The sequence below is a fragment of the Nicotiana tomentosiformis genome, chromosome 1 (assembly GCF_000390325.3).
Source record: "Nicotiana tomentosiformis chromosome 1, ASM39032v3, whole genome shotgun sequence".
Classification (NCBI taxonomy): Eukaryota; Viridiplantae; Streptophyta; class Magnoliopsida; order Solanales; family Solanaceae; genus Nicotiana; species Nicotiana tomentosiformis.
In genome coordinates, this window is record NC_090812.1 from 42488428 (window position 1) to 42514466 (window position 26039).

At 39.6% G+C, this 26039-nt stretch overlaps 2 protein-coding genes across 4 annotated transcripts; one reads left to right on the plus strand and one right to left on the minus strand.

The window, feature by feature from the left end:
• Positions 1 to 1470: 1470 nt before the first annotated feature.
• LOC104101645 (exportin-2) lies at positions 1471 to 7038 on the minus strand. 3 transcript variants are annotated; one of them, XM_009609128.4, is made up of 2 exons: positions 3865 to 7038; positions 1471 to 1987 (listed from the first exon to the last, which is right to left on the minus strand). In XM_009609128.4, exon 1 carries the CDS (start codon positions 6807 to 6809, stop codon positions 3882 to 3884), a length of 2928 nt encoding a protein of 975 aa, XP_009607423.1. In that variant the 5' UTR covers positions 6810 to 7038; the 3' UTR covers positions 1471 to 1987; positions 3865 to 3881. The 3 variants fall into 3 exon arrangements, with proteins under 3 accessions (XP_009607423.1, XP_009607422.1, XP_070037995.1); XM_009609127.4 differs by having other exon boundaries at positions 3868 to 7037; XM_070181894.1 differs by lacking the exon at positions 1471 to 1987 and adding an exon at positions 3030 to 3294 and having other exon boundaries at positions 3868 to 7038.
• A 14015-nt stretch (positions 7039 to 21053) lies between these two features.
• LOC138906289 (uncharacterized) lies at positions 21054 to 24431 on the plus strand. The gene is made up of 5 exons (XM_070194823.1): positions 21054 to 22414; positions 22507 to 22532; positions 22576 to 22693; positions 23510 to 23780; positions 23904 to 24431. Exons 1-5 carry the CDS (start codon positions 21054 to 21056, stop codon positions 24429 to 24431), a joined length of 2304 nt encoding a protein of 767 aa, XP_070050924.1.
• Positions 24432 to 26039: the final 1608 nt, after the last annotated feature.

A 26039-nucleotide genomic window follows, 5' to 3' on the forward strand; every position in this document is an offset into this window, starting at 1 on the left:
CGCTTTGTCCAATTTTCAGAAACGATAACATGTGTAACTTACAGGATAACATGTTTGAGAGAGAAAAGAAGAAGAAGAAGAAGAAGAAGAAGAAGAAGAAGAAGAAGAAAAGAAGAGGAGGAAGAAAGGAGCGCACGGGTCGCAGGATCTGAAATTATCAAAATTAGGATATAGATTAAATAATTTTAAAAATATGAGTATAAATTAAATGGGGGCGACCAAATAGGATGCCCTATGCAATTTTTACCTAATAAGTCAAGTGTGTTGGTCAAATTAGGTATATTCACCGCTTGAATAGTTAGTCAATTGTAGCATTTTTCCATTGTCTTCTGATTGGGTCACCTAAATTTGGTGCTTCAAAAGTTGGCTACAGCATTATGGATTTCACAAACTTCTATATAATCTTTTTCCAACTTTTTCTTCCACTTACTAGTTACTGCTCAATTTTAGAAGCACCAAACAATCTATTACTCCTACAAAATTGTTTAGACTCCAATTTTGGCTAATATAATTCGATATTCGGAACCATTGCCCAGCTCATTCGGTTTCTCTCCATGTATGACCATTAAGGAAAAATTGTTTCTTATTAACTGATTATTCGTTTTCGAGATTTATTGATATTTAGTCTAGTCGATGTAAACAAAGTAAAATATTGTTTAGGACGGATTAATCAAAAAGCTATCCTAGAAATTATTCAATCTTTCTAAGTTTACTTCATCTTTTGCTTATGAGACGAAAGAAACTACCGAACCAATCTCGAGTTCGCCTTCCATTAATCAAATTAACACATCCTTCTTTTTATCTCAATCAATACGTAAAGCAAAAATAACACAATTTCAAACAATTAAAAATAAGGTTTTGAAGTGGAAGTCAGGCAAGTGTGCGGATTCACAGCATTTGCAGGGACTACTTTTAATTTAATACTATGTGGAACAAAAGTACTTAATCATGATTAATATATTGTTGAGCTTCTGAGCTATAAAGTTAAGAAAAGAGGGTTGATGTGGTGAACACCACTAAAAGTCTCTTTAATGGGAGTACTAAATTATTGTACTGTAAAACCATTACAGAGCGTTTTTTCAAAAAAAAAAAAGAAATTAAAAACTTTAATATGCATAGAGATTGTTTGGTTGGTGGGATTAGAAAAAATAACCCCACTAGCACTAGCCACTACGTATTATATTATTAGTCCTTAATTGGTTAATAATGTGTGTGTATGTATGACTACATTTATTAGCTTTGAGTATCTCTGTATGACTAAATTATCCCTTTTTTTCACAAATTAAAGATTTGAACATTTTTTTACAAATGAGAAATCTAAATTATGCCAGCCTTTGAATGCATTGAAACTATAATTTTACTTTCATAACGTGCTATAATAACCTCACATACTGATAGCTATCTAATGTCCTGCTCATTTGACACTAAAACGATGAGCACTTTCCCAATCCAGATGAGCTTGAAAGAAGATTTAAAAGGGGGAGAAAAACATATAAAAATGCTATCCTGATACACCAGATTTTGCAGTGATTATATTCCATCGTAGAAGCACGAGATAGCAAAATGACCATGACAACAACTCAACCCTGAAAATTATAGGTGTTTGACCATTTCTATTTTACTTGACCACATACACATCAAAATCCTTGATGAAGCAAACCCTTGATCCTTCATGCCTAAGAATCACATGTATAACTCCACAAAAACTAAACCTCTCTCAGTCGGAAATGTAGAGGCAATAGAGGCTACTGCCACTGGCGATGGGAAGATGAAAGAAGGAAAGCTGGACGCACAGTGCAAACTCCACAACAGAAAAAGACGACTTGCAAACTAGATCAACAGTTGGCATCACCCTATCAGACACAGAAGAGCTACATGCTTCATAAGATCCATAAGCAACATAGAAAAAGAAGTGCAAGAAGGGAAAAACCAAATTCTGGAGCACCCACAAACAGGTTTTCTTGACGACAGATCTTGAGAGTTCAACCTGCGAAAAATCAGGCATATAAATATAACTTATAAGGCATACAAGTTGAAAGGCACCCTGTGGATAAAGTAGATCACAAAGGTAAATTGAAATGAGAAAACAGAGGTCAACCAACAGATTTAAGACCTTAAGAAGTAAAGTCCTAGTCCATGGCAGAGTTAAAGAAAGAAACAAAACAAGAGAGAATAAAATCAACCATGTAACAAAATTCAAGAACAATGGTAAAATGGATGCTTGACCCACTTCCCTTTTCTTAAGCATGAGTTCATGCAACATAATGAAGTGATGACAAACAAAGATACAAGCACCAGAACTGAGCTTGACCATCATATTGCCAAGTGCCTAATAGATAATAGAGATATAGATTCTAGCTACTCAGCGTCAAATCAAGAAATTTTAATATACGCTCATCAATGGTGCATCGTTTAACAAAAAGGGGCACAAACACATTATCTGCACTAACCCGTGACATTTCATTTCAACAATATTTGTAGTTGTGGTTGGCTTTTCTTTTCGGGGCTGATAGACGTAGGAAATGTTCCAACACACAAGAAACCCAAATTATATGAAGTCAAAGTAATGCCAGGATAAGCAGATGCCAATGCAGCAGGACAGGTTATGCAAGGAAGTTCCAAAACAAGTTCAGTCAGTAAATTAGGCAAATGCCAAAGGCAAAGATCATAAGTCATGAAATTTCTGATTTCACAGAAGACGCAATAGGATTCATATATGACACATGCAAACAGGTAAACAAGAGGCAAAGCGAAGGCTGGAGAAAGCATGGCTGTTTCTAACTAAGAATGCTCCACCGATAGAGGAAAAGAGAGGAATGTGAAAACAGAGAGATAGAATGCAGAAGGTAGAAGGACAACAAACATACAAACAAGAGAAGTCAACTGGGATCATTCTTTGAAACAAAAGGACAAAAATAAACCGAGGCATAGAAAGGGTCAGTCTGCCATGTTGACAAGCATTCTTGAATGTGTCCGTATCAGCAGCTTGAGTCATATTACAACATGTCTTCAAGTATAAGATCATGAGATAGGAACCAATGAATATATATTAATCTTTTCATTGATAAGGTGAATTGTATATTTCCATGAAGTCACGGGTCTCCACCAGACAACTTTTTTTTTTCTCAACAAAGGCCTTTTTTTCTTAATAACCAATAAATACATTGTTTCTAGCTCAGGAACTTGGTGAATAATGGGTCGTCTCCTCTGCCCTGCCTTTCTCCACTTAAATACTAGACCTAGTTCACCAGCACAGATTCAAAGTCATGATGTGCGCCTACCAAAAATCCTGCACTGTATAATCTTTATGTTAAACCAAGGGACTGGGGGCTGAACAAAAGCCTATGTTCATCAGCATATGTATCGTAGACTGACTCTTTCCTACACTTTGAGCCAGGTTCATGATTAAGCTAAAATTTATCATAAGCAAAAAAAGCCCAAAAAAAAGGGTTGGCAGCCTAAAAAATCGCATAAAGAATCTCGAACTGCAAACTAACTTCAATGAGCAACAGCCACTTACGAAGCACATATTAAACATCAGTAGGGGAAAAAAAAAACAAAACGATTGTTAACTCAAGCAACTCTACCTAAAATAATTAATAAGGTAATATCTGCAAGCATAACTATTCTATCAATTTATCTTGCTTCGAGTAAAGCAGAAAAAATAATTGCTGATAACCTGAGCACAGGATTCTAAGACAGATTCAATGAATCTTCTCTTCAATGAGACATTAATCAAAGATGTACGACACAAAAAACTCCAAACACTACCATTAAGATTAATCCTTAAAAATGAGAAGCATCTATTGGACAACACAAAATGACAATTAAACTGGATAAGAAAGCACCAAGAAGAAGGCATACTACCACACAGATTGTTCTCAAACAATTGAAAGATTATAGGAGCTGCAGAGCTGAAGAAGTGCTGCTTGATTTGCTGCCTCAAGATTTTCTCTAATAAGTTGTGGATATGTCCCAGGCGAACTAGCAGCATGATTTGCCAAGGAAGCCACCAAATATTGCTTTGGATCATTCACTTCCTTCAAAGGGTCCTCTTCTTTCTTCCCAGCATTATAAAGATGGACAAAAGTTGCATTATAACCCACAGTCTCCCCAAAGTCTGGAACGTCTGGCTCCTCCGACAGTCTCTCTTCCTCTGGCCTAGAGAGAAGAGTAACAATACTGTCAAGCATTTTTCCCCGAACCTTGGAATCCAATAATGTTGAAGATTCACATATTAGTTTAGTTGAAGCAACTGAAGTCAGCTTGAGTTCAACTGATCCTGTGATTAACTTGAGGTTAGGTACCCAAAATTGCTCCACAATTGTATGGAAGACATCCTTTTGAACAGCATTCATCGAAACCACAAGATTTTGTAACCCATGCTTGACCAAGAAAAGAGACATGAATATCACAAGATTCTTCATAAACTTCACTGTTCTGCCATGCTGCAGCCGGTTAAAAAGTGAAACCCAAATGTGGCCGACAAAAGGTGATATCACATCATACCCAAGGTTTTCAATAACCGTATTGAGCACATAAAACCCCTGTTCATCTGTGCTGGGAGATGAAATTAGTGTATTGAAAATACCCAGAACATTAGATAGCCTGCCCTGTTGGTTTAGCTCATGGGGTGCCTTACGAAGGAATGCTTGAAGCAAGCGAACAAGAGCAGGAACATTTGCCGACTTTTTCCATGACTCAGGTAAAAGGAGAATCTCAAAGATCTGCACGTAGTGCTGAGGTACAGGAGGTCTATTCAACTCAACTAGCTGGGACAACAGTTGGAATGCATAAGGGAAGAACTCGCTCACATCATTAGCTAAGATCATCTGGAGGCTAGGGAAAAGGCTTCCTTCAAAAGCAGATATGAGAGTAGGATCCCTCTCACAGGCTCTCCTAATAAGAACAGCGACTGATTCGAAAAGATAATGGTTAAAGACAGGATTTTTTGGGTTCTGGCAGACTCTGTTGAGAACATTTGTCAGACCAGTTATGCAAGCTGAAGCAACATCACGAGAAATTTCAGCAACTCCAAGCACTCGCATGATACACTTCATTATATATTGATTCTCCTCGGATTCTGGCTTCTCCAAGGCACTGAAAAGGTTAGACATCAACACAAGCAAAAAGGGACTAATATCTGTGGCTGTATATCTTGCTCGTGTTCCTTCATCTTTGACAAGCAAGAGTTTCTCGATGCAACTCGCAGCATAAGAATGAACCACGTTGGACTCTGAAGCAAGGAACCGCACAACATCTGGAAGTAATGCCATTGCAACAGCCTTTGGCAGCTGATTTCTAAACATAGTAAAGAACTTCAATGCACCTGCCTTCAACATTGGAAAAGCATTCACATCCCTACTTTGCAGCTCTGGTACAATAACTGAACCAAAAAAGTTCTCAACATCTATAAGATCAGTTGAGACTGAACTACCACCTGCCTTTTTAGTGGCAAGGGAGACGACCAAATAGATAGCGCAATCCTTATATTTCCAATTTGCTTCTGGATTCTGAGCAAACAAGGCCAAACAATTTTTGATTTGAAGGGAAACCTTCTCCGTGACCTTGGCTTTGTAATGCATGGCAATGCCCTTGAGCAGTTCGCATGCAATCCTCCTCCTCGTGTCAAGATCACTCCCTTCCATATCCCTTCTAATAAACTCAATATAGTTCATTTCAAACAACTCCTCATCCTCATCCCTCAGCATCACATTGGGAATAACAATACTCTGACAAATCTGTTCCAATATGTCATCTCTTTCAAAGAGAGCATGATGAACACTTGTACTAACAGTGGTTAAGAACTTGATTGCAGTAACAGTTAGCCGTTCCCTGCAAGAAGATGCAGATGAAACCACAAGAAGACTCCATACAGCCTCCACAAACCCGCTTAAATACTTTTGAAACAGTTCCTCCTCCTTCTCCATATAAAGACCAATATTTTCACACACTGCAGCACGCAGGCCATCGACAACAGCAAGACCATCATTACCACTGTCCTCAAGCACGGGGTACTTCACAGTGAGATACTTCTTAAACTCAAGCATCCACTCATCCATATGGTCCTCAAAGAACTCAGGCAACTCCTGAAAATTCAACGAATAAAATATCCTACAGCACAACCTCTGAGATTCTACGTACAGTTTCAAAGTCGCTGCATCTGCAGCCCCAGACGCCACAGCTTGATTGATTACACTCACTGTTCTTTTAAACAGTTCCAAAAGTGGCTTAGCAAACTTATCAAGACATTCTTTCAAATCGACAAGCAACTCATTGGTCTTAAACTGATATCGAAACTTCTTAAACAAAGAATTAATCGTAGCTAAAACACCATTAACAGAAACATAATCATTCGCTCGTGTCAAACTAACAAGGTTGGCAACAAGCTCAGGCAACAAAGTGGGCCACTGTAACGGGAAATCATGCTTACCAATGACGGCCAATGCTTCACTGAGCTGAGACTGTATCTTGGGTGACAACTTAAGCATAAGAGAAACAATCAAACTTTTAATAAGCTCCTTTTCAGCGTTTGAAATTGGGGTTAAGGATGGAACATTTGGTTCTTTAGGAGGAGATGGAGCCCAACGGGCCTTGAGGTGATTTTTAAAGTTAACGGCAGCAGCATGACGGATCTGCTCATCAACAGAAGGCTCAGCTACGAGCTGAAGGACGGCGAGGCCATAGTTAGATCTCTCAGAGGCCTCGGCAAGTGCCGCTTCAGCTCGACGGCGTGGCTCCGGTAACGGAGACAGCGTATTAAGGAAGCATTGGGACAGAAATTGTAGGGTTTCGGGGTTCCACTCCATTCTAGGGTTTTACGGAAGAGTATATTGAAAAACTTGTAATCTATAGATATACGTATAGCATATGAATGCAACTAGGGTTTTTTGGAATTGAAATATGGAGATTGAAGTGTACCTTTTTCGAGCGATGGATTTGCGATTGGCTGAACAAGAGGAATTTGAACAACTGAGTGAAGGAGGGACTAGGGGGAATTTGGAATTTAAGCTGGCTGTCTACTTTAATGGGCCTGGGCTTACTGCCATTTCCTTTTGATAAATTTTCAAAAATCACAATTGTTTTGTGGCTATTAACTTTATATAACTAATATATACATAATTACTTCATATAACTACTATTCATTTATTACGGTAATATATTTATTGTATCTACGCTACTGTATTCATGAATACAGTAGCAAAAATCTCCTAAAAAATAGGGTAATCCGGCTGTACGCGACTGTATTTAGATGTATTCGCGCCATGTATTCATGAATACAGTGGCGGCAATCACCTTAAAATAGGTCTGTACAGTTGTCTAATAATAGAAAGAGGATTAATTAACGTGATACACTCCTAATATAACTCAATAAAATCAATTCTAACACGCCTCATTATCAACCCAATTAATTAGAATGATTTTTCAGACGCTAAACACAAAAAACAAAGCATTGTCAATTCAACTTCAACATAACACAATCTGCAGGGCTTCAGTCAATTTTTTTCTGGTATAGTTCGAGGTTTTGATTTGACCGTCATTGATAGAAATTTTTTCTACCTAGCATTCATTGATACAAGTATTTACAGCATATTTAGTAATTCAGTTTACTATATGGAAAGATTAACAATGTTAATTCGTCATTCTCGAAAGTGGAACAATGAAAATTATTATGGCGATTATTCGATTGAGGGGATATTGAAAGCATATAGTAAATCGAATATTCCCTATTTGTTGAAAGCATATATTCAATCGGTATAATCTACAATATTTAAAATTATGGTGTAATGTATAAGAAAGTTACAATGTGATACCTTAATACATGTATGAATATAGCATGTAATATGAATATTTATTGAAAGCATGTATTCATGCATAAGGTATGTACTCAACCTACTACTTGTATTCAATTGTATTTAACTATTGTATTCAGTGTGTTTCAATATTTGTTTTTTACTGTTGCATTCATTATATTCAATGTTTATTTATTGTATTCAGTGTATTCAATTGTATTTGTATTAACAGTATTTTAATTATTCCTAATATATGTCATTACTGTTGTATTCAGTATATTTCATTGGTTGAATTCACTGTATTTCTATTTATATTCAGTGTATTTTACTATATTCACTGTATTTCAAAATTAAATGTATTCACTGTTTATATTCTATTTATTTTAATATTTGTATTCAATATATTTCAATATTTATATCTTGTATTCATGCATACTGTATGTACTCCGTGTATTCATGGACAAATACATGTTTTGTACATATATCCAAAACTTATGTTTCTCCGTTTGATGTAGGTTGTACCATCGACTGAATACTTGTACATGGTGAATGACGAAGGGAGGCTTACACCGTTTGCATCCAAAAGAAAAATTACAGTTGTGGGAGGTTCCAAGTAGACGAGCTACCATGCCCACATGCTTGGACTGACTTGAAAAGCAAGTTTCTGATGTCGGGTGATTATTGTTCGGACTATTAGAAATCAAAGTCTGTTGTAATGACATACGAGGTCCCCGTGCATCCTCTCCTTAACCGAAGTAGATAGAATATACCGGCACATATATCAGAGGGAGTTGTCTTATCACCCAAATAGAAGAGACCTCGAAGGCTAAAGAAGAAGCGCGATAAGCCATTAAGTTAATTGCTTCAGAAGAAGAGTCAAAATTCGTGTAGTATATGTGGGCAGGGTGAATATAATAAGCGTACTTGTAGAAATTCCCCACGTAGGAATTAGTTGATGTTCTGATTTTAATTTCTCCAATCACTGTTATTGGATTTGTTCGAGATTTTTTATTACTTATTGGTTTCTAGATGTATTTGATTGTTGTTGGATGAATTTTTTAAAGGTAGATGACTAAATATATTACTGTTAAGTTTAATGATATGTATAAAAAATGATGTATATATACTGAATGTGGTTAGATACATTATTATATTACAATTCAAAATATATTTGAATATAGAATACAGCTATGCATATGACTAAATATATTACTGTTAAGTTTCTTGATATTTTAAAAAGAATAACATGTATATATATATATATATATATATATATAACAGGACATGTATATACACTCTAAATGGTTAAATACATTTTTATAATTTAATTCAAAATACATTTGAATACAGAATATAACTATGTATATATGAATATACAAATATAGAAATACAGCAGAATACATACATGGAATGTGTATATACTGTAAGTGGTTCCTGTACTTTTAGTGTATTTAATCAAAGTTTTTTCTAGACTTCAAAAATAGATAAATACAACTAAATATGAACACATTGATTACATAAAGATCTAAAAAAATTCATGTATTAAGCATAATGATGTGTGGCTATAATTCATGGTTTAGCACATTATTCGCCTTGCATTTTATACGCTTTAATGATAAATTATACTTTATTTGCTTGTAATGAAGTCCATTTTATGTGTAGGTGAATTGGAGATGAAAGTAAAGCAAAGGGGATACTTAAAAGTCGAAAGTGTGCTCGAGAGCAGTTGAAAAGGAGAAGATGGCAAAGCCAGGCCTACACCGGGCGTTATACCTGGCGAAGCCAGGCCTAGAGCATGCCTTATACCTGGCGACGCCAGGCTTGTAGCTAGCGAGAGACCTGGTGAGGCGGGGCAGAAGGCAAGCTTGACCAGGCCTAATACCTGGCGACAACAGACCCGAGGCGAGGTCCATCAGGCGTTAGGCCCCGCGAGGCCAGGTCTGGGCGTGCACAGTCCGAGTTTTGAAGATTTATTTCGTCTCCGGGTTTGACTAGGACTTTGCCTACACATTTAGGTCTTTTCCTACATATATAAATAGACCTAAAAATGCCACTTAGGGAGGACTTTTGCAACCGGAGGCAAGAATAGCTTGTGGAATCACCCGTTGGGAGTTAGAATCATCGATTTCTACATCCTTTCATCTTTACTTTGTAATTGAATTATGCAAAACATTTGGGATATTGTTACTATGAGTATGAGTAGCTAAACTCCTAATCTAGAGTTTTGATGGAACCTATTGAAGGATGATTTTCTTGTTACGTTAATATAAATTTTCCGTAGTATTTTCTCTATTTGTTCAACTATATTATTCATGTGGTTGATTGAAGGGCCCTCAATTAGCTGTGCCTATTTAGTATGTATTACTCGGGAGAGAGTGCATATTTAGGTAGTTGTTGAACAATATCACTCCTAACGTATATGAGGGATCAATACGAAGGGTTTAAAGGTGGGATTAGGGATAACGAAACCTTGGTGCGATCTGAGTGAGCCGTACTTAATGCTAGCTAGAGTAATTCGGGAGAATATGTCTAGTAAATTATGATAATTACTCAGGAGAGAGTTACGACAATCATAGTGCTCATGATCGATAGAGAAGACTTAGGCAAATTTATATAAAACGTAGCAGAAAAGATTCCGACAATAGGGGAAATCACAACCTTAGATCATTCCAATTCTTGTTTACAAACCGTTCATAGTTAGTTATTTATTATTGTATTTTTATTACGTAATATTTAGTTAATAAACATCCAAAGTGTTATTTAAATATTTCTGAAGATTGATTGCGTGAATTTGTGCGAGTCTAGCAGCTGTGGTTGATAGGTTAATTCCCTGTGAGATTCGACTCCGGGCTTATTAGCCGGGATATATTTGTGACGACCGCTTGTCCTTTTTATAAGGCATAGTTGGACGTGATCAAATTTTGGCATTGTTGCCGGAGAGTTAACAGTATTATTAATTGCAGCTAAAAGAAGTGCTAGAATTCTTAGTGTAGTCAATTTTCTTCATTCTAAATCAAATACATTGAAATTCTAACGTTTGTAGTCTTGGGTGTTACAGGTGCATGCCTAGGAACTCCTCAAGAACTGATGAACTGCTCGAAGCGTTATCAAATCCTGAGAAAGTTTTCAAGGCACTAAATCGTGCAAACAAGAAAAGCAAACAACAACAAAACTTGACAGAATAATTCAAACCAGATATGGATGACGGAATAGAAAATCCAATCAACAACAGAAACAATGCGAATAAACCAAACAATCAGGGTGTGGTGCCTCTTGTACCAGAAGCAGCATTATATGATTGGGCACAACCCAACACCGACAATCTGGCAACCGCAATTGCAGTCCCTCAAATACAAGCGGAATCATTTCAAATCACAAACAACATGCTACATTTGTTGTAGAACAAGGGATTGTTCCCAGGGTCACACATTGAAGATCCTCAGCAGCATCTGAAGAATTTCCTGTCGATATGTGTCACGCAAAGGCAACCTAACGTGACACCGGACACAATAAAGATGCTATTGTTCCCATTCTCGGTGATAGGAGAAGCTCAGACTTGGCTTAATTCACTCCCCATAAACTCCATCACTACTTGGGAGGAATTAGTCAAGTAATTTTTGAACAAATTCTACCCACCCAATAAAACTGCCCAACAGATTGATGATTTATTGAGCTACAGGCAGAGACCAACAGAATCACTATAAGAAACGTGGGATAGGTTCAAGGTTATGCTGGTTAAGTGTCCACATCATGGCATTCCAGATCAGATGTTGGGGCAGAGATTCTACATGGGACTGGCTGACGGCTTAAAGGCCAATGTTGATGCTTCAGCAGGTGGAGCATTTTTGAGTAAAACATTCGGAGAATGCAAGATCCTACTTGATAAGATGGCCCAAAACTCAGGATGGATGACAAGAGCCTCTACGATCACTCCGGTAGTTCACTCAGTGGCTTCGGATCCAAACAACTCCATAGTTGAGAATATGGCCACTCTAATGACACAAATGAGTATCCTCACAAAGAAGATAGATAAATCAGCCATAAGCAGCAGGTTCACATAGTTGACGCAACTAATGGGGGCTTATGTACACCATGCATTAACCAACCATATGTTTGCTCGTGGAGTGCGGAAGGTGACAACCAATACTATTAGGAAGATATGAATTATGTAGCCAACTATGGGGGATAGAGGCAAGGTGGTCAGAATTGGGGTCAACAAAATCAACAATATAGACCAGCGCAGCAACAGTACAATAACAACAACAATCCTGAAGCTATGCGACCACTGGGTCAAGTTGTGCCTTACCAAAGGCAACAGGGTTACAACCAGCAAAATCAGCAGCTGACTTATTAACAACGTTAACAACAACAAATTATGAGACAAGATGATGGTTTTACTAAACTTAAGGGAATGCTGGACAGCAACAACAGAATGCTGCAACAACTGATTGGGTCCACGGGAAAAATGCAACAGAGAGTAGACTCACATGAATCAGCTCTAAACAATTGTCCCTAAGGGACGTTACCTGCAGATACACAAGTCAATCCAAAAGAACAGGGCCCGAAACAACTTATGGTAGTGAGTCTACGAAATGGTAGAGACCTAGATCTGGAGCAAGAGATGGCTCGCGAGAGCCAACCTACTGAAACACTTGTGCCAGTACCCATTGAGATAGATGATTCAGCAGGGTTGACAGAGGTGATGGTACAATATGCGCCAGCTGAATCAAGCAAAGAAAAAGAGGTCACGAAGGAAACTGAGTCAGTGCAAGAGAAGGTAGTAGAAATAGTGCCAGAGCAGGTTCAAAATCAAATCACAGGAAAGAAGCGGCCTCCAACACCCTTCTCCCAGAGATTGGCCAAATATCAAAAAGATGAGCAGTATAAGAAATTCTTGGAGATGTTGAAACAAATTTAGGTTAACATTCCATTGATTGATGCCTTAAAGGAAATGCCTGGTTATGCAAAAATGATGAAGGACTTGATGTCTCGTAAGTTCGACTTTCAAGACTTGGCCACAGTTACACTGACTCAGAAATGTAGTGTCGTTGTGATGAGACCCATAACTGAGAAGTTATCTGATCCAGGGAGTTTCACAATCTCATGCACGATAGGCAACTATGCTTTTGCTAAAGCACTGTGTGATTTAGGGGCAAGCATAAACCTGATGCCCTTGGCTATCTACAAAAGGTTAGGCATAGGAAGAGCTAGACCCACATCCATGTTACTACAGCTAGCCGACCGAACAGTGAAGAGGCCCTCTGGTATCCTTGATGATGTATTATTCCAGGTTGGGAAGTTTGTGTTCCTAACAGATTTTGTCATTCTAGACTGTCGGGTTGACGAGGAGATTCCCATAATTTTGGGAAGACCATTCTTGGCCACTGGGAGAGCTTTAATCTACTGTGAGATTGGGGAGCTCAAAATGAGACTAAATGATGAAGAAAGAACATTCAACGTGCAGAAATCTATGCGGCAACCAAGTGAATTTGCTAACTGCTCTATAATAGAAGCCGTGGATGTAATTTTGGAGGAGGAAGATGAAACCTTGAACGCTAAAGACCCTCTAGCAGCTTGTCTCATGAACTTAGATGAAGTAAATGGAGAGGATTTGGCGGAATGGGTGCTGGCTCTTGAAGGCCAAGGGTTTTGGAAAAGAGATCTCGAATTTGAGCCTTTGCACTTAGAAGAAAGAAATATTCCTCCAGCTAAGCCATCGATAGAAGAGCCATCAAAGTTGGAATTAAAACCGCTACCACCTCACCTCAGGTATGCTTTCTTGGGACCTAACTCAAATTTACCTGTTATTATCTCATCTGGTTTGTTAGATGTACAGAAAGAACAGCTTTTGCAGGTACTGAGTGAGTGCAAAAGTGCAATTAGTTGGACCATTGCAGACATTAAGGGGATTAGCCCGGCCTTCTGTATACATAACATTCTACTGGAAGATGTCCACAAACCTTCCAGAGAACATCAAAGAAGGCTAAACCCCAATATGAAGGAAGTTGTGAAAAAGTAAGTGATAAAGTGATTAGATGCGGGGATCATTTCCCCCATCTCCGACAACAACTGGATCACCTGTCCTTATGGCGTCTACGCCTTTCGGAGGATGTTGTTCGGCCTATGCAATGCACCCGCCACATTTCAAAGGTACATGATAGTCATCTTCACTAATATGGTTGAGGACATCATGGAGGTCTTTATGGATGATTTCTCGGTGGTGGGAGACTCATTCGATGATTGCCTAAGGAATTTGAAAAGAGTGCTGAAAAGATGTGTCGAGACGAATCTGGTACTCAACTGGGAAAAGTGCCATTTCATGGTACAAGAAGGTATAGTCTTGGGGCACCTAGTGTCGAGTAAGGGCATTGAGGTAGATTGTGCTAAGGTTGATGTGATCGAAAAGCTTCCACCACCCATGTCCGTCAAAGCAGTAAGAAGTTTCCTGGGCCACGCCGGCTTCTATAGAAAATTTATAAAAGATTTTTCCAAAATTGCTAACCCCTTGTGTAAATTTCTTGAAAAAGATCACCCTTTTGTGTTTTCTCATGATTGCAGGGCAGCTTTTGAGGAATTGAAGAAGAGGCTGGTGACAGCACCCATCATAGTTGCACCTGACTGGGAGCAACCATTTGAGCTGATGTGTAATGCAAGCGACTATGCTGTGGGAGCAGTGTTTGGACTGCGCAAAGACAAAGTCATGCATCCAATATACTACGCTAGTAGAACTTTGAGTGGTGCCCAACTAAATTGCACGGTGACTGAGAAGGAGATGCTAGCAGTGGTGTTCGCATTTGACAAATTCAGGTCATACCTGATAGGCTCTAAGGTAATTGTTTATACTGACCATGTTGCTCTCAGGTACTTAATTGATAAGAAGGATTCAAAGCCACGCCTGATTTGATGGGTGCTACTACCGCAATAATTTGACTTGGAAATCCATGATCGAAAGGGAACAGAGGACCAAGTGGCTGATCACATGTCCAGGCTGGAAGGAGCCGAGAAGAAGGTTTACGTGGAAGAGATTGTGGAGACCTTCCCGGATGAACAACTACTAGCCACGAGTCTTGAGGTAGCGCCATGGTATGCAGACATTGCAAACTACATGGCAAGCAGTATTGTCCCCTATGACCTTTCTTCTGTTCAAAAGAAAAAGTTCTTTCGCGACTGTCACATGTATTATTGGGATGAGCCTTATCTGTTCCGGATTTATATTGATAACATGATCCGGAGGTGTATCCTCGAGATAGACCAATCTTCTATTTTGCAGGCTTGTCACGCGTTACCATATGTTGGCCATTTCGGGGGAGTAAGGACAACTGTGAAAGTCTTGGAGTCCGGCTTCTACTGGCCGACATTGTTCAAAGATGCACACTTATGGGTGAAAGGTAGTAATGAATGCCAACGAACCAGGAATATTTCTCGTCAACATGAGATGCCTATGAACCCAATTCAGGAGGTAGAAGTGTTTGATGTATGGGGAATCGATTTCATGGGGCCTTTCATCAGCTCATATGGCAACAAGTATATACTCGTAGCTGTGGACTACGTGTCCAAATTGGTGGAGGTTGCAGCGCACACTCAGAATAATGCAAAGGGGGTAACTGGTTTTTTGAGAAAGAATATATTCACCCGATTTGGCACTCCAAGGGCAATAATCAGTGACAGAGGCACTCACTTCTGTAATCGAGCCTTCACTAAGTTGTTAGAAAAGTATGATGTACGCCACAAGGTCGCCACCCCATATTATCCACAAGCGAATGGGCAAGTGAAAGTTTTAAACAAAGAGATAAAGAGCGTTTTAATAAAGACTGTGAATGCTATAAGAACAGATTGGGCGAGAAAGTTAGATGATGCACTCTGGGCCTATCCTACCACTTTCAAAACTCCGATTGGCATGTCGCCATATAAATTAGTGTTTGGGAAGGCGTGTCACTTACCAGTGGAGTTGGAGCATAGTGCTTTGTGGGCATTGAGGCAGTTGAATCTCGATATAGAAGCTGCGAGTACAAGTAGAGTCACAAAGTTGCACGAGCTTGATGAGTTTCGTTACCACGCTTTTGAGAGAACAAGATTATACAAGGAGAGAATGAAAATGATGCATAATAAAAATATTCTTGAGCAGAGTTTTAAACCCGGAGATATGGTATTGCTATACAATTCAAGATTGAGGTTATTTCTGGGTAAATTAAAGTCAAGATAGTCAGGACCATTTAGTGTGGTAGAGATTCACCCGACTGGAGCCGTAGAGATTGTTGCAGCAAATGACTCTCGCACGTTTAGAGTCAATGGGAACAGGTTAAAATATTATTTGGGCATGGAAGATGCGAAAGTAGTGTCAGTGACTCATTTGCTCGAGCCACCAAGGTTAAGCGAGCCTTAAGTGCAATTATCTACGTCGTGTCGCGACGTTAAATCAGGCACTTCATGGGAGACAACCCATTGTACTGTTGTATCCGTCATGCCACGACGTTAACTAAGGTGCTCGTTGGGAGGCAACCCAATTCATAGTTGATTTTTAGTGTAGTTCGAATTTTTCTTTTCGTTTTTAGGTACTAACAAGTTTGCAGGTGATTTTGGGCAAGTCGAGCAGAGTTTTCAGCATCACATGAAGGAAACCAGGCGCTAAGCCTGGCGCCGCATGGGTTGAGGCCAGGTATTTAGGACGATGATGATGAGGAGGAGGAAGCACAGGATGAAGAGTTGAGAGCCTCAGAGGATGAGGACGCAGTTTGATCAGGGAGTTTCCTTGCACCCTACTCATTTTTCTTGTTTTGTCAATTTGTGCATGCACTGAGGACAATGCATGATCTAAGTGTGGGGTGGGGACTTGTAAAAATTACTTGTAGTTGCTTGTTTTTGTTGTTTTAGTAAGTGTCATTTTTGTTAGATAATCGTTTTAGTTATTTGTTTTAAGAATTTGTGTTTAGTGATTTGTTTTTGTTATTTGTTTTAGTTAGAAAAAAAATAAAAATAGCTAGACTCTTTCCGACGATGGATCTCCTAGACAATTTTCTTTAGGGAAGTAAGTCTATAGAAAAATACCAAAAAGATTTTTTTAGGTAGTGTAGTAATTCCCCCTTGGTTTTTCTTTGGGCCGCGGTTCTTTTCCAAGGTCTTTTAGTTGAACCGGGTGTAGTTAGTTTTAATTTTTAGGAGTAGGAACCGCGGGGCTATGCATTTAATTGCAGCAATATCTCTTAGCTTTGTTATGCTTTGAGAATAGTTAGTACTATGGTTGTGACACTTAGGCTCGGTTTTTGACTCTAGTACCTTAAATCATAGATTCTTAATTTTTCTTAACTGCTTGGACTGGAGTGTCGATGAAACCAATCCTGAGTGAGTTATGTGCCATGTCTGTGTAAGTTTTTGTATGTATTCTGTGCATTGCATTTGATGTCTAGAACTTGCCCCGTGTGTGTGCAAAGAGAAAAAGTAGTCTTGTTCAGTCTAGGAAGTGATATAGGCGTTTCTTTGTTAAGCCAGATATATATAGTTTACCCGCCTAAAAGTTATGTATCGTAGTTAACCCCTTTGAGCCTATAATCCTATTTCTTTGGTAACCACATTACAAGTCGTACCCCTTTGTTTGAATCGACCATATATTTGAACCTTATCACCTCTCATGAGCACTTGAATTGTGATGAATTATAAAAAAGTTAAAGTGTGGGGTGGTGGGTTGGCTATTGAGTGGAACAATTGAAATAAGGAGAAAGGTGCACCATTTGAAAAAAAATTAAAAAACATATGTCAATAAAAGCCACTTGGATTAAGAGAAAAAAATATATATAAATAGTTGTATTGTAAGAAAAATAATTCTTAATGGTGGTGGCTAGTGATATACTGGTGCTTAAAGAAGTAGGGGCTAATATAAAGTGAAGTTAAGGTGGAGTTTTGGTTTGACATAAGTATGGGCTTGAATGTTAAAGTGTATGTATTAAAGTGCTTAAGGGAGGTGTAGTCACTTATATCCAAATGTATCCTACCCGACCCGCAGTCTATATTACAACCAATCAAAGTCCTATTTGATCTTAGACTGAATAAGCTCGATTAGTAGAGTATTACACTACGGGTAAGCCTATGGTGTATCATTTGTGGCATATGAATGTTATTTCTGAGAGCGAGTGAATTTTGTCTATCATGAGTTTCTATGTTCTAAAAATTCATTGTGTGTGGAACTAAGCTCTTTGATTGAGTAAGGGCATGTGATTTATAAAGGAAAGGTAATCTCGTTGACCTACATGTTAGAGTAAGTTAGTGAATTGTGAATAAGGCATGGTATTTGTGAGTCAAATCTCAAGGCGAGGATATCACACCTTTGTGCTTAAACTATTTTAAAGATTCTTGGTATAATGAGTTAAGGGAATTGCTTAATAGGTTGTGTCTATAAGTGTAGTTTGATTGCTCGAGGACGAGCAATGTTTAAGTGTGGGGTATTGATGTGTGGCTATAATTCATGGTTTAGCACATTATTCGCCTTGCATTTTATACGCTTTAATGATAAATTATACTTTATTTGCTTGTAATGAAGTCCATTTTATGTGTAGGTGAATTGGAGATGAAAGTAGAGCAAAGGGGATACTTAAAAGTCGAAAGCGTGCTCGAGAGCAGTTGAAAAGGAGAAGATGGCAAAGCCAGGCCTACACCAGGCGTTATACCTGGCGAAGCCAGGCCTAGAGCAGGCCTTATACCTGGCGATGCCAGGCTTGTAGCTAGCGAGAGACCTGGCGAGGCGGGGCAGAAGGCAAGCTTGACCAGGCCTAATACCTGGCGACAACAGACCCGAGGCGAGGTCCATCAGGCGTTAGGCCCCACGAGGCCAGGTCTGGGCGTGCACAGTCCGAGTTTTGAAGATTTATTTCGTCTCCGGGTTTGACTAGGACTTTGCCTACACGTTTAGGTCTTTTCCTACATATATAAATAGACCTCAAAATGCCACTTTTGGAGGACTTTTGCAACCGGAGGCAAGAATAGCTTGTGGAATCACCCGTTAGGAGTTAGAATCATCGATTTCTACATCCTTTCATCTTTACTTTGTAATTGAATTATGCAAAACATTTGGGATATTGTTACTATGAGTATGAGTAGCTAAACTCCTAATCTAGAGTTTTGATGGAACCTATTGAAGGATGATTTTCTTGTTATGTTAATATAAATTTGCCGTAGTATTTTCTCTATTTGTTCAACTATATTATTCATGTGGTTGATTGAAGGGCCCTCAATTAGCTGTGCCTATTTAGTATGTATTACTCGGGAGAGAGTGCATATTTAGGTAGTTATTGAACAACATCACTCCTAACGTGTATGAGGGATCAATACGAAGGGTTTAAAGGTGGGATTAGGGATAACGAAACCTTGGTGCGATCTGAGTGAGCCGTACTTAATGCTAGCTGGAGTAATTCGGGAGAATATGTCTAGTAAATTATGATAATTACTCAGGAGAGAGTTACGACAATCATAGTGCTCATGATCGATAGAGAAGACTTAGGCAAATTTATATAAAACGTAGCAGAAAAGATTCCGACAATAGGGAAAATCACAACCTTAGATCATTCCAATTCTTGTTTACAAACCGTTCATAGTTAGTTATTTATTATTGTATTTTTATTACGTAATATTTAGTTAATAAACATCCAAAGTGTTATTTAAATATTTCTGAAGATTGATTGCGTGAATTTGTGCGAGTCTAGCAGCTGTGGTTGATAGGTTAATTCCCTGTGAGATTCGACTCCGGGCTTATTAGCCGGGATATATTTGTGACGACCGCTTGTCCTTTTTATAAGGCATAGTTGGACGTGATCAAATTTTGGCATTGTTGCCGGAGAGTTAACAGTATTATTAATTGCAGCTAAAAGAAGTGCTAGAATTCTTAGTGTAGTCAATTTTCTTCATTCTAAATCAAATACATTGAAATTCTAACGTTTGTAGTCTTGGGTGTTACAGGTGCATGCCTAGGAACTCCTCAAGAACTGATGAACTGCTCGAAGCGTTATCAAATCCTGAGAAAGTTTTCAAGGCACTAAATCATGCAAACAAGAAAAGCAAACAACAACAAAACTTGACAGAATAATTCAAACCAGATATGGATGACGGAATAGAAAATCCAATCAACAACAGAAACAATGCAAATGAACCAAACAATCAGGGTGTGGTGCCTCTTGTACCAGAAGCAGCATTATATGATTGGGCACAACCCAACACCGACAATCTGGCAACCGCAATTGCAGTCCCTCAAATACAAGCGGAATCATTTCAAATCACAAACAACATGCTGTATTTGTTGCAGAACAAGGGATTGTTCTCAGGGTCACACATTGAAGATCCTCAGCAGCATCTGAAGAATTTCCTGTCGATATGTGTCACGCAAAGGCAACCTAACGTGACACCGGACACAATAAAGATGCTATTGTTCCCATTCTCGGTGACAGGAGAAGCTCAGACTTGGCTTAATTCACTCCCCATAAACTCCATCACTACTTGGGAGGAATTAGTCAAGCAATTTTTGAACAAATTCTACCCACCCAATAAAACTGCCCAACAGATTGATGATATATTGAGCTACAGGCAGAGACCAACAGAATCACTATAAGAAACGTGGTATAGGTTTAAGGGTATGCTGGTTAAGTGTCCACATCATGGCATTCCAGATCAGATGTTGGGGCAGAGATTCTACATAGGACTGGCTGACGGCTTAAAGGCCAATGTTGATGCTTCAGCAGGTGGAGCATTTTTGAGTAAAACATTCAGAGAATGAAAGATCCTACTTGATAAGATGGCCCAAAACTCAGGATGGATGACAAGAGCCTCTACGATCACTCCGGTAGTTCACTCAGTGGCTTCGGATCTAAACAACTCCATAGTTGAGAATATGGCCACTCTAATGACACAAATGAGTATCCTCACAAAGAAGATAGATAAATCAGCCAGAAGCAGCAGGTTCACATAGTTGATGCAACTAACGGGGGCTTATGTACACCATGCATTAACTAACCATATGTTTGCTCGTGGAGTGCGGAAGGTGATAACCAACACTATTTGGAAGATATGAATTATGCAGCCAACTCTGGGGGATAGATGCAAGGTGGTCAGAATTGGGGTCAACAAAATCAACAATATAGACCAGCGCAGCAACAGTACAATAACAACAACAATCCTGAAGTTATGCGACCACTGGGTCAAGTTGTGCCTTACCAAAGGCAACAGGGTTACAACCAGCAAAATCAGCAGCTGACTTATTAACAATGTTAACAACAACAAATTATGAGACAAGATGATGGTTTTACTAAACTTAAGGGAATGCTGGACAGCAACAACAGAATGCTGCAACAACTGATTGGGTCCACGGGAAAAATGCAACAGAGAGTAGACTCACATGAATCAGCTCTAAACAATTGTCCCCAAGGGACGTTACCTGCAGATACACAAGTCAATCCAAAAGAACAGGGCCAAAAACAACTTATGGCAGTGAGTCTACGAAATGGTAGAGACCTAGATCTGGAGCAAGAGATGGCTCGCGAGAGCCAACCTACTGAAACACTTGTGCCAGTACCCATTGAGATAGATGATTCAGCAGGGTTGACAGAGGTGATGGTACAACATGCGCCAGCTGAATCAAGCAAAGAAAAAGAGGTCACGAAGGAAACTGAGTCAGTGCAAGAGAAGGTAGTAGAAATAGTGCCAGAGCAGGTTCAAAATCAAATCACAGGAAAGAAGCGGCCTCCAACACCCTTCTCCCAGAGATTGGCCAAATATCAAAAAGATGAGCAGTATAAGAAATTCTTGGAGATGTTGAAACAAATTCAGGTTAACATTCCATTGATTGATGCCTTAAAGGAAATGCCTGGTTATGCAAAAATGATGAAGGACTTGATGTCTCGTAAGTTCGACTTTCAAGACTTGGCCACAGTTACACTGACTCAGAAATGTAGTGTCGTTGTGACGAGACCCATAACTGAGAAGTTATCTGATCCAGGGAGTTTCACAATCTCATGCACGATAGGCAACTATGCTTTTGCTAAAGCATTGTGTGATTTAGGGGCAAGCATAAACCTGATGCCCTTGGCTATCTACAAAAGGTTAGGCATAGGAAGAGCTAGACCCACATCCATGTTACTACAGCTAGCCGACCGAACAGTGAAGAGGCCCTCTGGTATCCTTGATGATGTATTATTCCAGGTTGGGAAGTTTGTGTTCCTAACAGATTTTGTCATTCTAGACTGTCGGGTTGACGAGGAGATTCCCATAATTTTGGGAAGACCATTCTTGGCCACTGGGAGAGCTTTAATCTACTGTGAGATTGGGGAGCTCAAAATGAGACTAAATAATGAAGAAAGAATATTCAACGTGCAGAAATCTATGCGGCGACCAAGTGAATTTGCTAACTGCTCTATAATAGAAGCCGTGGATGTAATTTTGGAGGAGGAAGATGAAACCTTGAATGCTAAAGACCCTCTAGTAGCTTGTCTCATGAACTTAGATGAAGTAAATGGAGAGGATTTGGCGGAATGGGTGATGGCTCTTAAAGGCCAAGGGTTTTGGAAAAGAGATCTCGAATTTGAGCCTTTGCACTTAGAAGAAAGAAATATTCCTCCAGCTAAGCCATCGATAGAAGAGCCACCAAAGTTGGAATTAAAACCGCTACCACCTCACCTCAGATATGCTTTCTTGGGACCTAACTCAAATTTACCTGTTATTATCTCATCTGGTTTGTTAGATGTGCAGAAAGAACAACTTTTGCAGGTACTGAGTGAGTGCAAAACTGTAATTGGTTGGACCATTGCAGACATTAAGGGGATTAGCCCGGCCATCTGTATGCATAACATTCTACTGGAAGATGTCCACAAACCTTCCAGAGAACATCAAAGAAGGCTAAACCCCAACATGAAGGAAGTTGTGAAAAAGTAAGTGATAAAGTGATTAGATGCGGGGATCATTTCCCCCATCTCCGACAACAACTGGATCAGCCCTGTCCAATGTGTGCCTAAGAAAGGTGGGATGAATTTAGTGCAAAACGAGAACAATGAGTTGATATCAACAAGAACAGTCACGGGATGGCGAATTTGTATGGACTACAGAAGATTGAACAAGGCCACCCGAAAAGACCATTTTCCGTTGCGGTTCATTGATCAAATGCTAGATAGATTGGCGGGGAAGTCCCACTTTTGCTTTCTAGATGGATACTCGGGGTATAATCAAATCTCCATTGCCCCGGAAGATAGAGAGAAAATATCATTCTCCTGTCCTTATGGCGTCTACGCCTTTCGGAGGATGTTGTTCGGCCTAAGCAATGCACCCGCCACATTTCAAAGGTACATGATAGTCATCTTCACTAATATGGTTGAGGACATCGTGGAGGTCTTTATGGATGATTTCTCGGTGGTGGGAGACTCATTCGATGATTGCCTAAGGAATTTGAAAAGAATGCTGAAAAGATGTGTCGAGACGAATCTGGTACTCAACTGGGAAAAGTGCCATTTCATGGTACAAGAAGGTATAGTCTTGGGGCACCTAGTGTCGAGTAAGGGCATTGAGGTAGATTGTGCTAAGGTTGATGTGATCGAAAAGCTTCCACCACCCACGTCCGTCAAAGCAATAAGAAGTTTCCTGGGCCACGCCGGCTTCTATAGAAGATTTATAAAAGATTTTTCCAAAATTGCTAACCCCTTGTGTAAATTTCTTGAAAAAGATCACCCTTTTGTGTTTTCTGATGATTGCAGGGCAGCTTTTGAGGAATTGAAGAAGAGGCTGATGACAGCACCCATCATAGTTGCACCTGACTGGGAGCAACCATTTGAGCTGATATGTAATGCAAGCGACTATGCTGTGGGAGCAGTGTTTGGACAGCGCAAAGACAAAGTCATGCATCCAATATACTGCGCTAGTAGAACTTTGAGTGGTGCCCAACTAAATTGCACGGTGACTGAGAAGGAGATGCTAGCAGTGGTGTTCGCATTTGACAAATTCAGGTCATACCTGATAGGCTCTAAGGTAATTGTTTATACTGACCATGTTGCTCTCAGGTACTTAATTGATAAGAAGGATTCAAAGCCGCGCCTGATTTGATGGGTGCTACTACCGCAATAATTTGACTTGGAAATCCATGATCGAAAGGGAACAGAGAACCAAGTGGCTGATCACTTGTCCAGGCTGGAAGGAGCCGAGAAGAAGGTTTACGTGGAAGAGATTGTGGAGACCTTCCCGGATGAACAACTACTAGCCACGAGTCTTGAGGTAGCGCCATGGTATGCAGATATTGCAAACTACATGGCAAGCAGTATTGTCCCCTATGACCTTTCTTCTGTTCAAAAGAAAAAGTTCTTTCGCGACTGTCACATGTATTATTGGGATGAGCCTTATCTGTTCCGGATTTATGTTGATAACATGATCCGGAGGTGTATCCTCGAGATAGACCAATCTTCTATTTTGCAGGCTTGTCACGCGTTACCATATGTTGGCCATTTCGGGGGAGTAAGGACAACTGTGAAAGTCTTGGAGTCCGGCTTCTACTGGCCGACATTGTTCAAAGATGCACACTTATGGGTGAAAGGTAGTAATGAATGCCAACGAACCAGGAATATTTCTCGTCAACATGAGATGCCTATGAACCCAATTCAGGAGGTAGAAGTGTTTGATGTATAGGGAATCGATTTCATGGGGCCTTTCATCAGCTCATATGGCAACAAGTATATACTCGTAGCTGTGGACTACGTGTCCAAATTGGTGGAGGTTGCAGCGCTCCCTCAGAATAATGCAAAGGGGGTAACTGGTTTTTTGAGAAAGAATATATTCACCCGATTTGGCACTCCAAGGGCAATAATCAGTGACAGAGGCACTCACTTCTGTAATCGAGCCTTCATTAAGTTGTTAGAAAAGTATGATATACGCCACAAGGTCGCCACCCCATATTATCCACAAACGAATGGGCAAGTGAAAGTTTTAAACAAAGAGATAAAGAGCGTTTTAATAAAGACTGTGAATGCTATAAGAACAGATTGGGCGAGAAAGTTAGATGATGCACTCTAGGCCTATCCTACCACTTTCAAAACTCCGATTGGCATGTCGCCATATAAATTAGTGTTTGGGAAAGCGTGTCACTTACCAGTGGAGTTGGAGCATAGTGCTTTGTGGGCATTGAGGCAGTTGAATCTCGATATAGAAGCTGCGAGTACAAGTAGAGTCACAAAGTTGCACGAGCTTGATGAGTTTCGTTACCACGCTTTTGAGAGCACAAGATTATACAAGGAGAGAATGAAAATGATGCATAATAAAAATATTCTTGAGCAGAGTTTTAAACCCGGAGATATGGTATTGCTATACAATTCAAGATTGAGGTTATTTCTGGGTAAATTAAAGTCAAGATAGTCAGGACCATTTAGTGTGGTAGAGATTCACCCGACTGGAGCCGTAGAGATTGTTGCAGCAAATGACTCTCGCACGTTTAGAGTCAATGGGCACAGGTTAAAGCATTATTTGGGCATGGAAGATGCGAAAGTAGTGTCAGTGACTCATTTGCTCGAGCCACCAAGGTTAAGCGAGCCTTAAGTGCAATTATCTACGTCGTGTCGTGACGTTAAATCAGGCACTTCATGGGAGGCAACCCATTGTACTGTTGTATCCGTCATGCCACGACGTTAACTAAAGCGCTCGTTGGGAGGGAACCTAATTCATAGTTGATTTTTAGTGTAGTTCGAATTTTTCTTTTCGTTTTTAGGTACTAACAAGTTTGCAGGTGATTTTGGGCAAGTCGAGCAGAGTTTTCAGCGTCACATGAAGGAAACCAGGCGCTAAGCCTGGCGCCGCTTGGGTTGAGGCCAGGTATTTAGGACGATGATGATGATGAGGAGGAAGCACAGGATGAAGAGTTGAGAGCCTCAGAGGATGAGGACGCAGTTTGATCAGGGAGTTTCCTTGCACCCTACTCATTTTTCTTGTTTTGTCAATTTGTGCATGCACTGAGGACAATGCATGATCTAAGTATGGGGTGGGGACTTGTAGAAATTACTTGTAGTTGCTTGTTTTTGTTGTCTTAGTAAGTGTCGTTTTTGTTAGATAATTGTTTTAGTTATTTGTTTTAAGAATTTGTGTTTAGTGATTTGTTTTTGTTAGAAAAAAAATAAAAATAGCTGGACTCTTTCTGACGATGGATCTCCTAGACAATTTTCTTTAGGGAAGTAAGTCTAGAGAAAAATACCAAAAAGATTTTTTTTAGGTAGTGTAGTAATTCCCCCTTGGTTTTTCTTTGGGCCG

Bases quoted from the DNA above. Each gene is read 5' to 3' on its own strand.
- LOC104101645 (XM_009609128.4), bottom strand. From the start codon at position 6,809: ATGGAGTGGAACCCCGAAACCCTACAATTTCTGTCCCAATGCTTCCTT.
- LOC138906289 (XM_070194823.1), top strand. From the start codon at position 21,054: ATGAGACAAGATGATGGTTTTACTAAACTTAAGGGAATGCTGGACAGC. The intron at 22,533-22,575 runs GTACTGAGTGAG...GGACCATTGCAG, and splicing joins AGAAAGAACAACTTTTGCAG to ACATTAAGGGGATTAGCCCG. The intron at 23,781-23,903 runs GTAATTGTTTAT...CATGATCGAAAG, and splicing joins CATACCTGATAGGCTCTAAG to GGAACAGAGAACCAAGTGGC.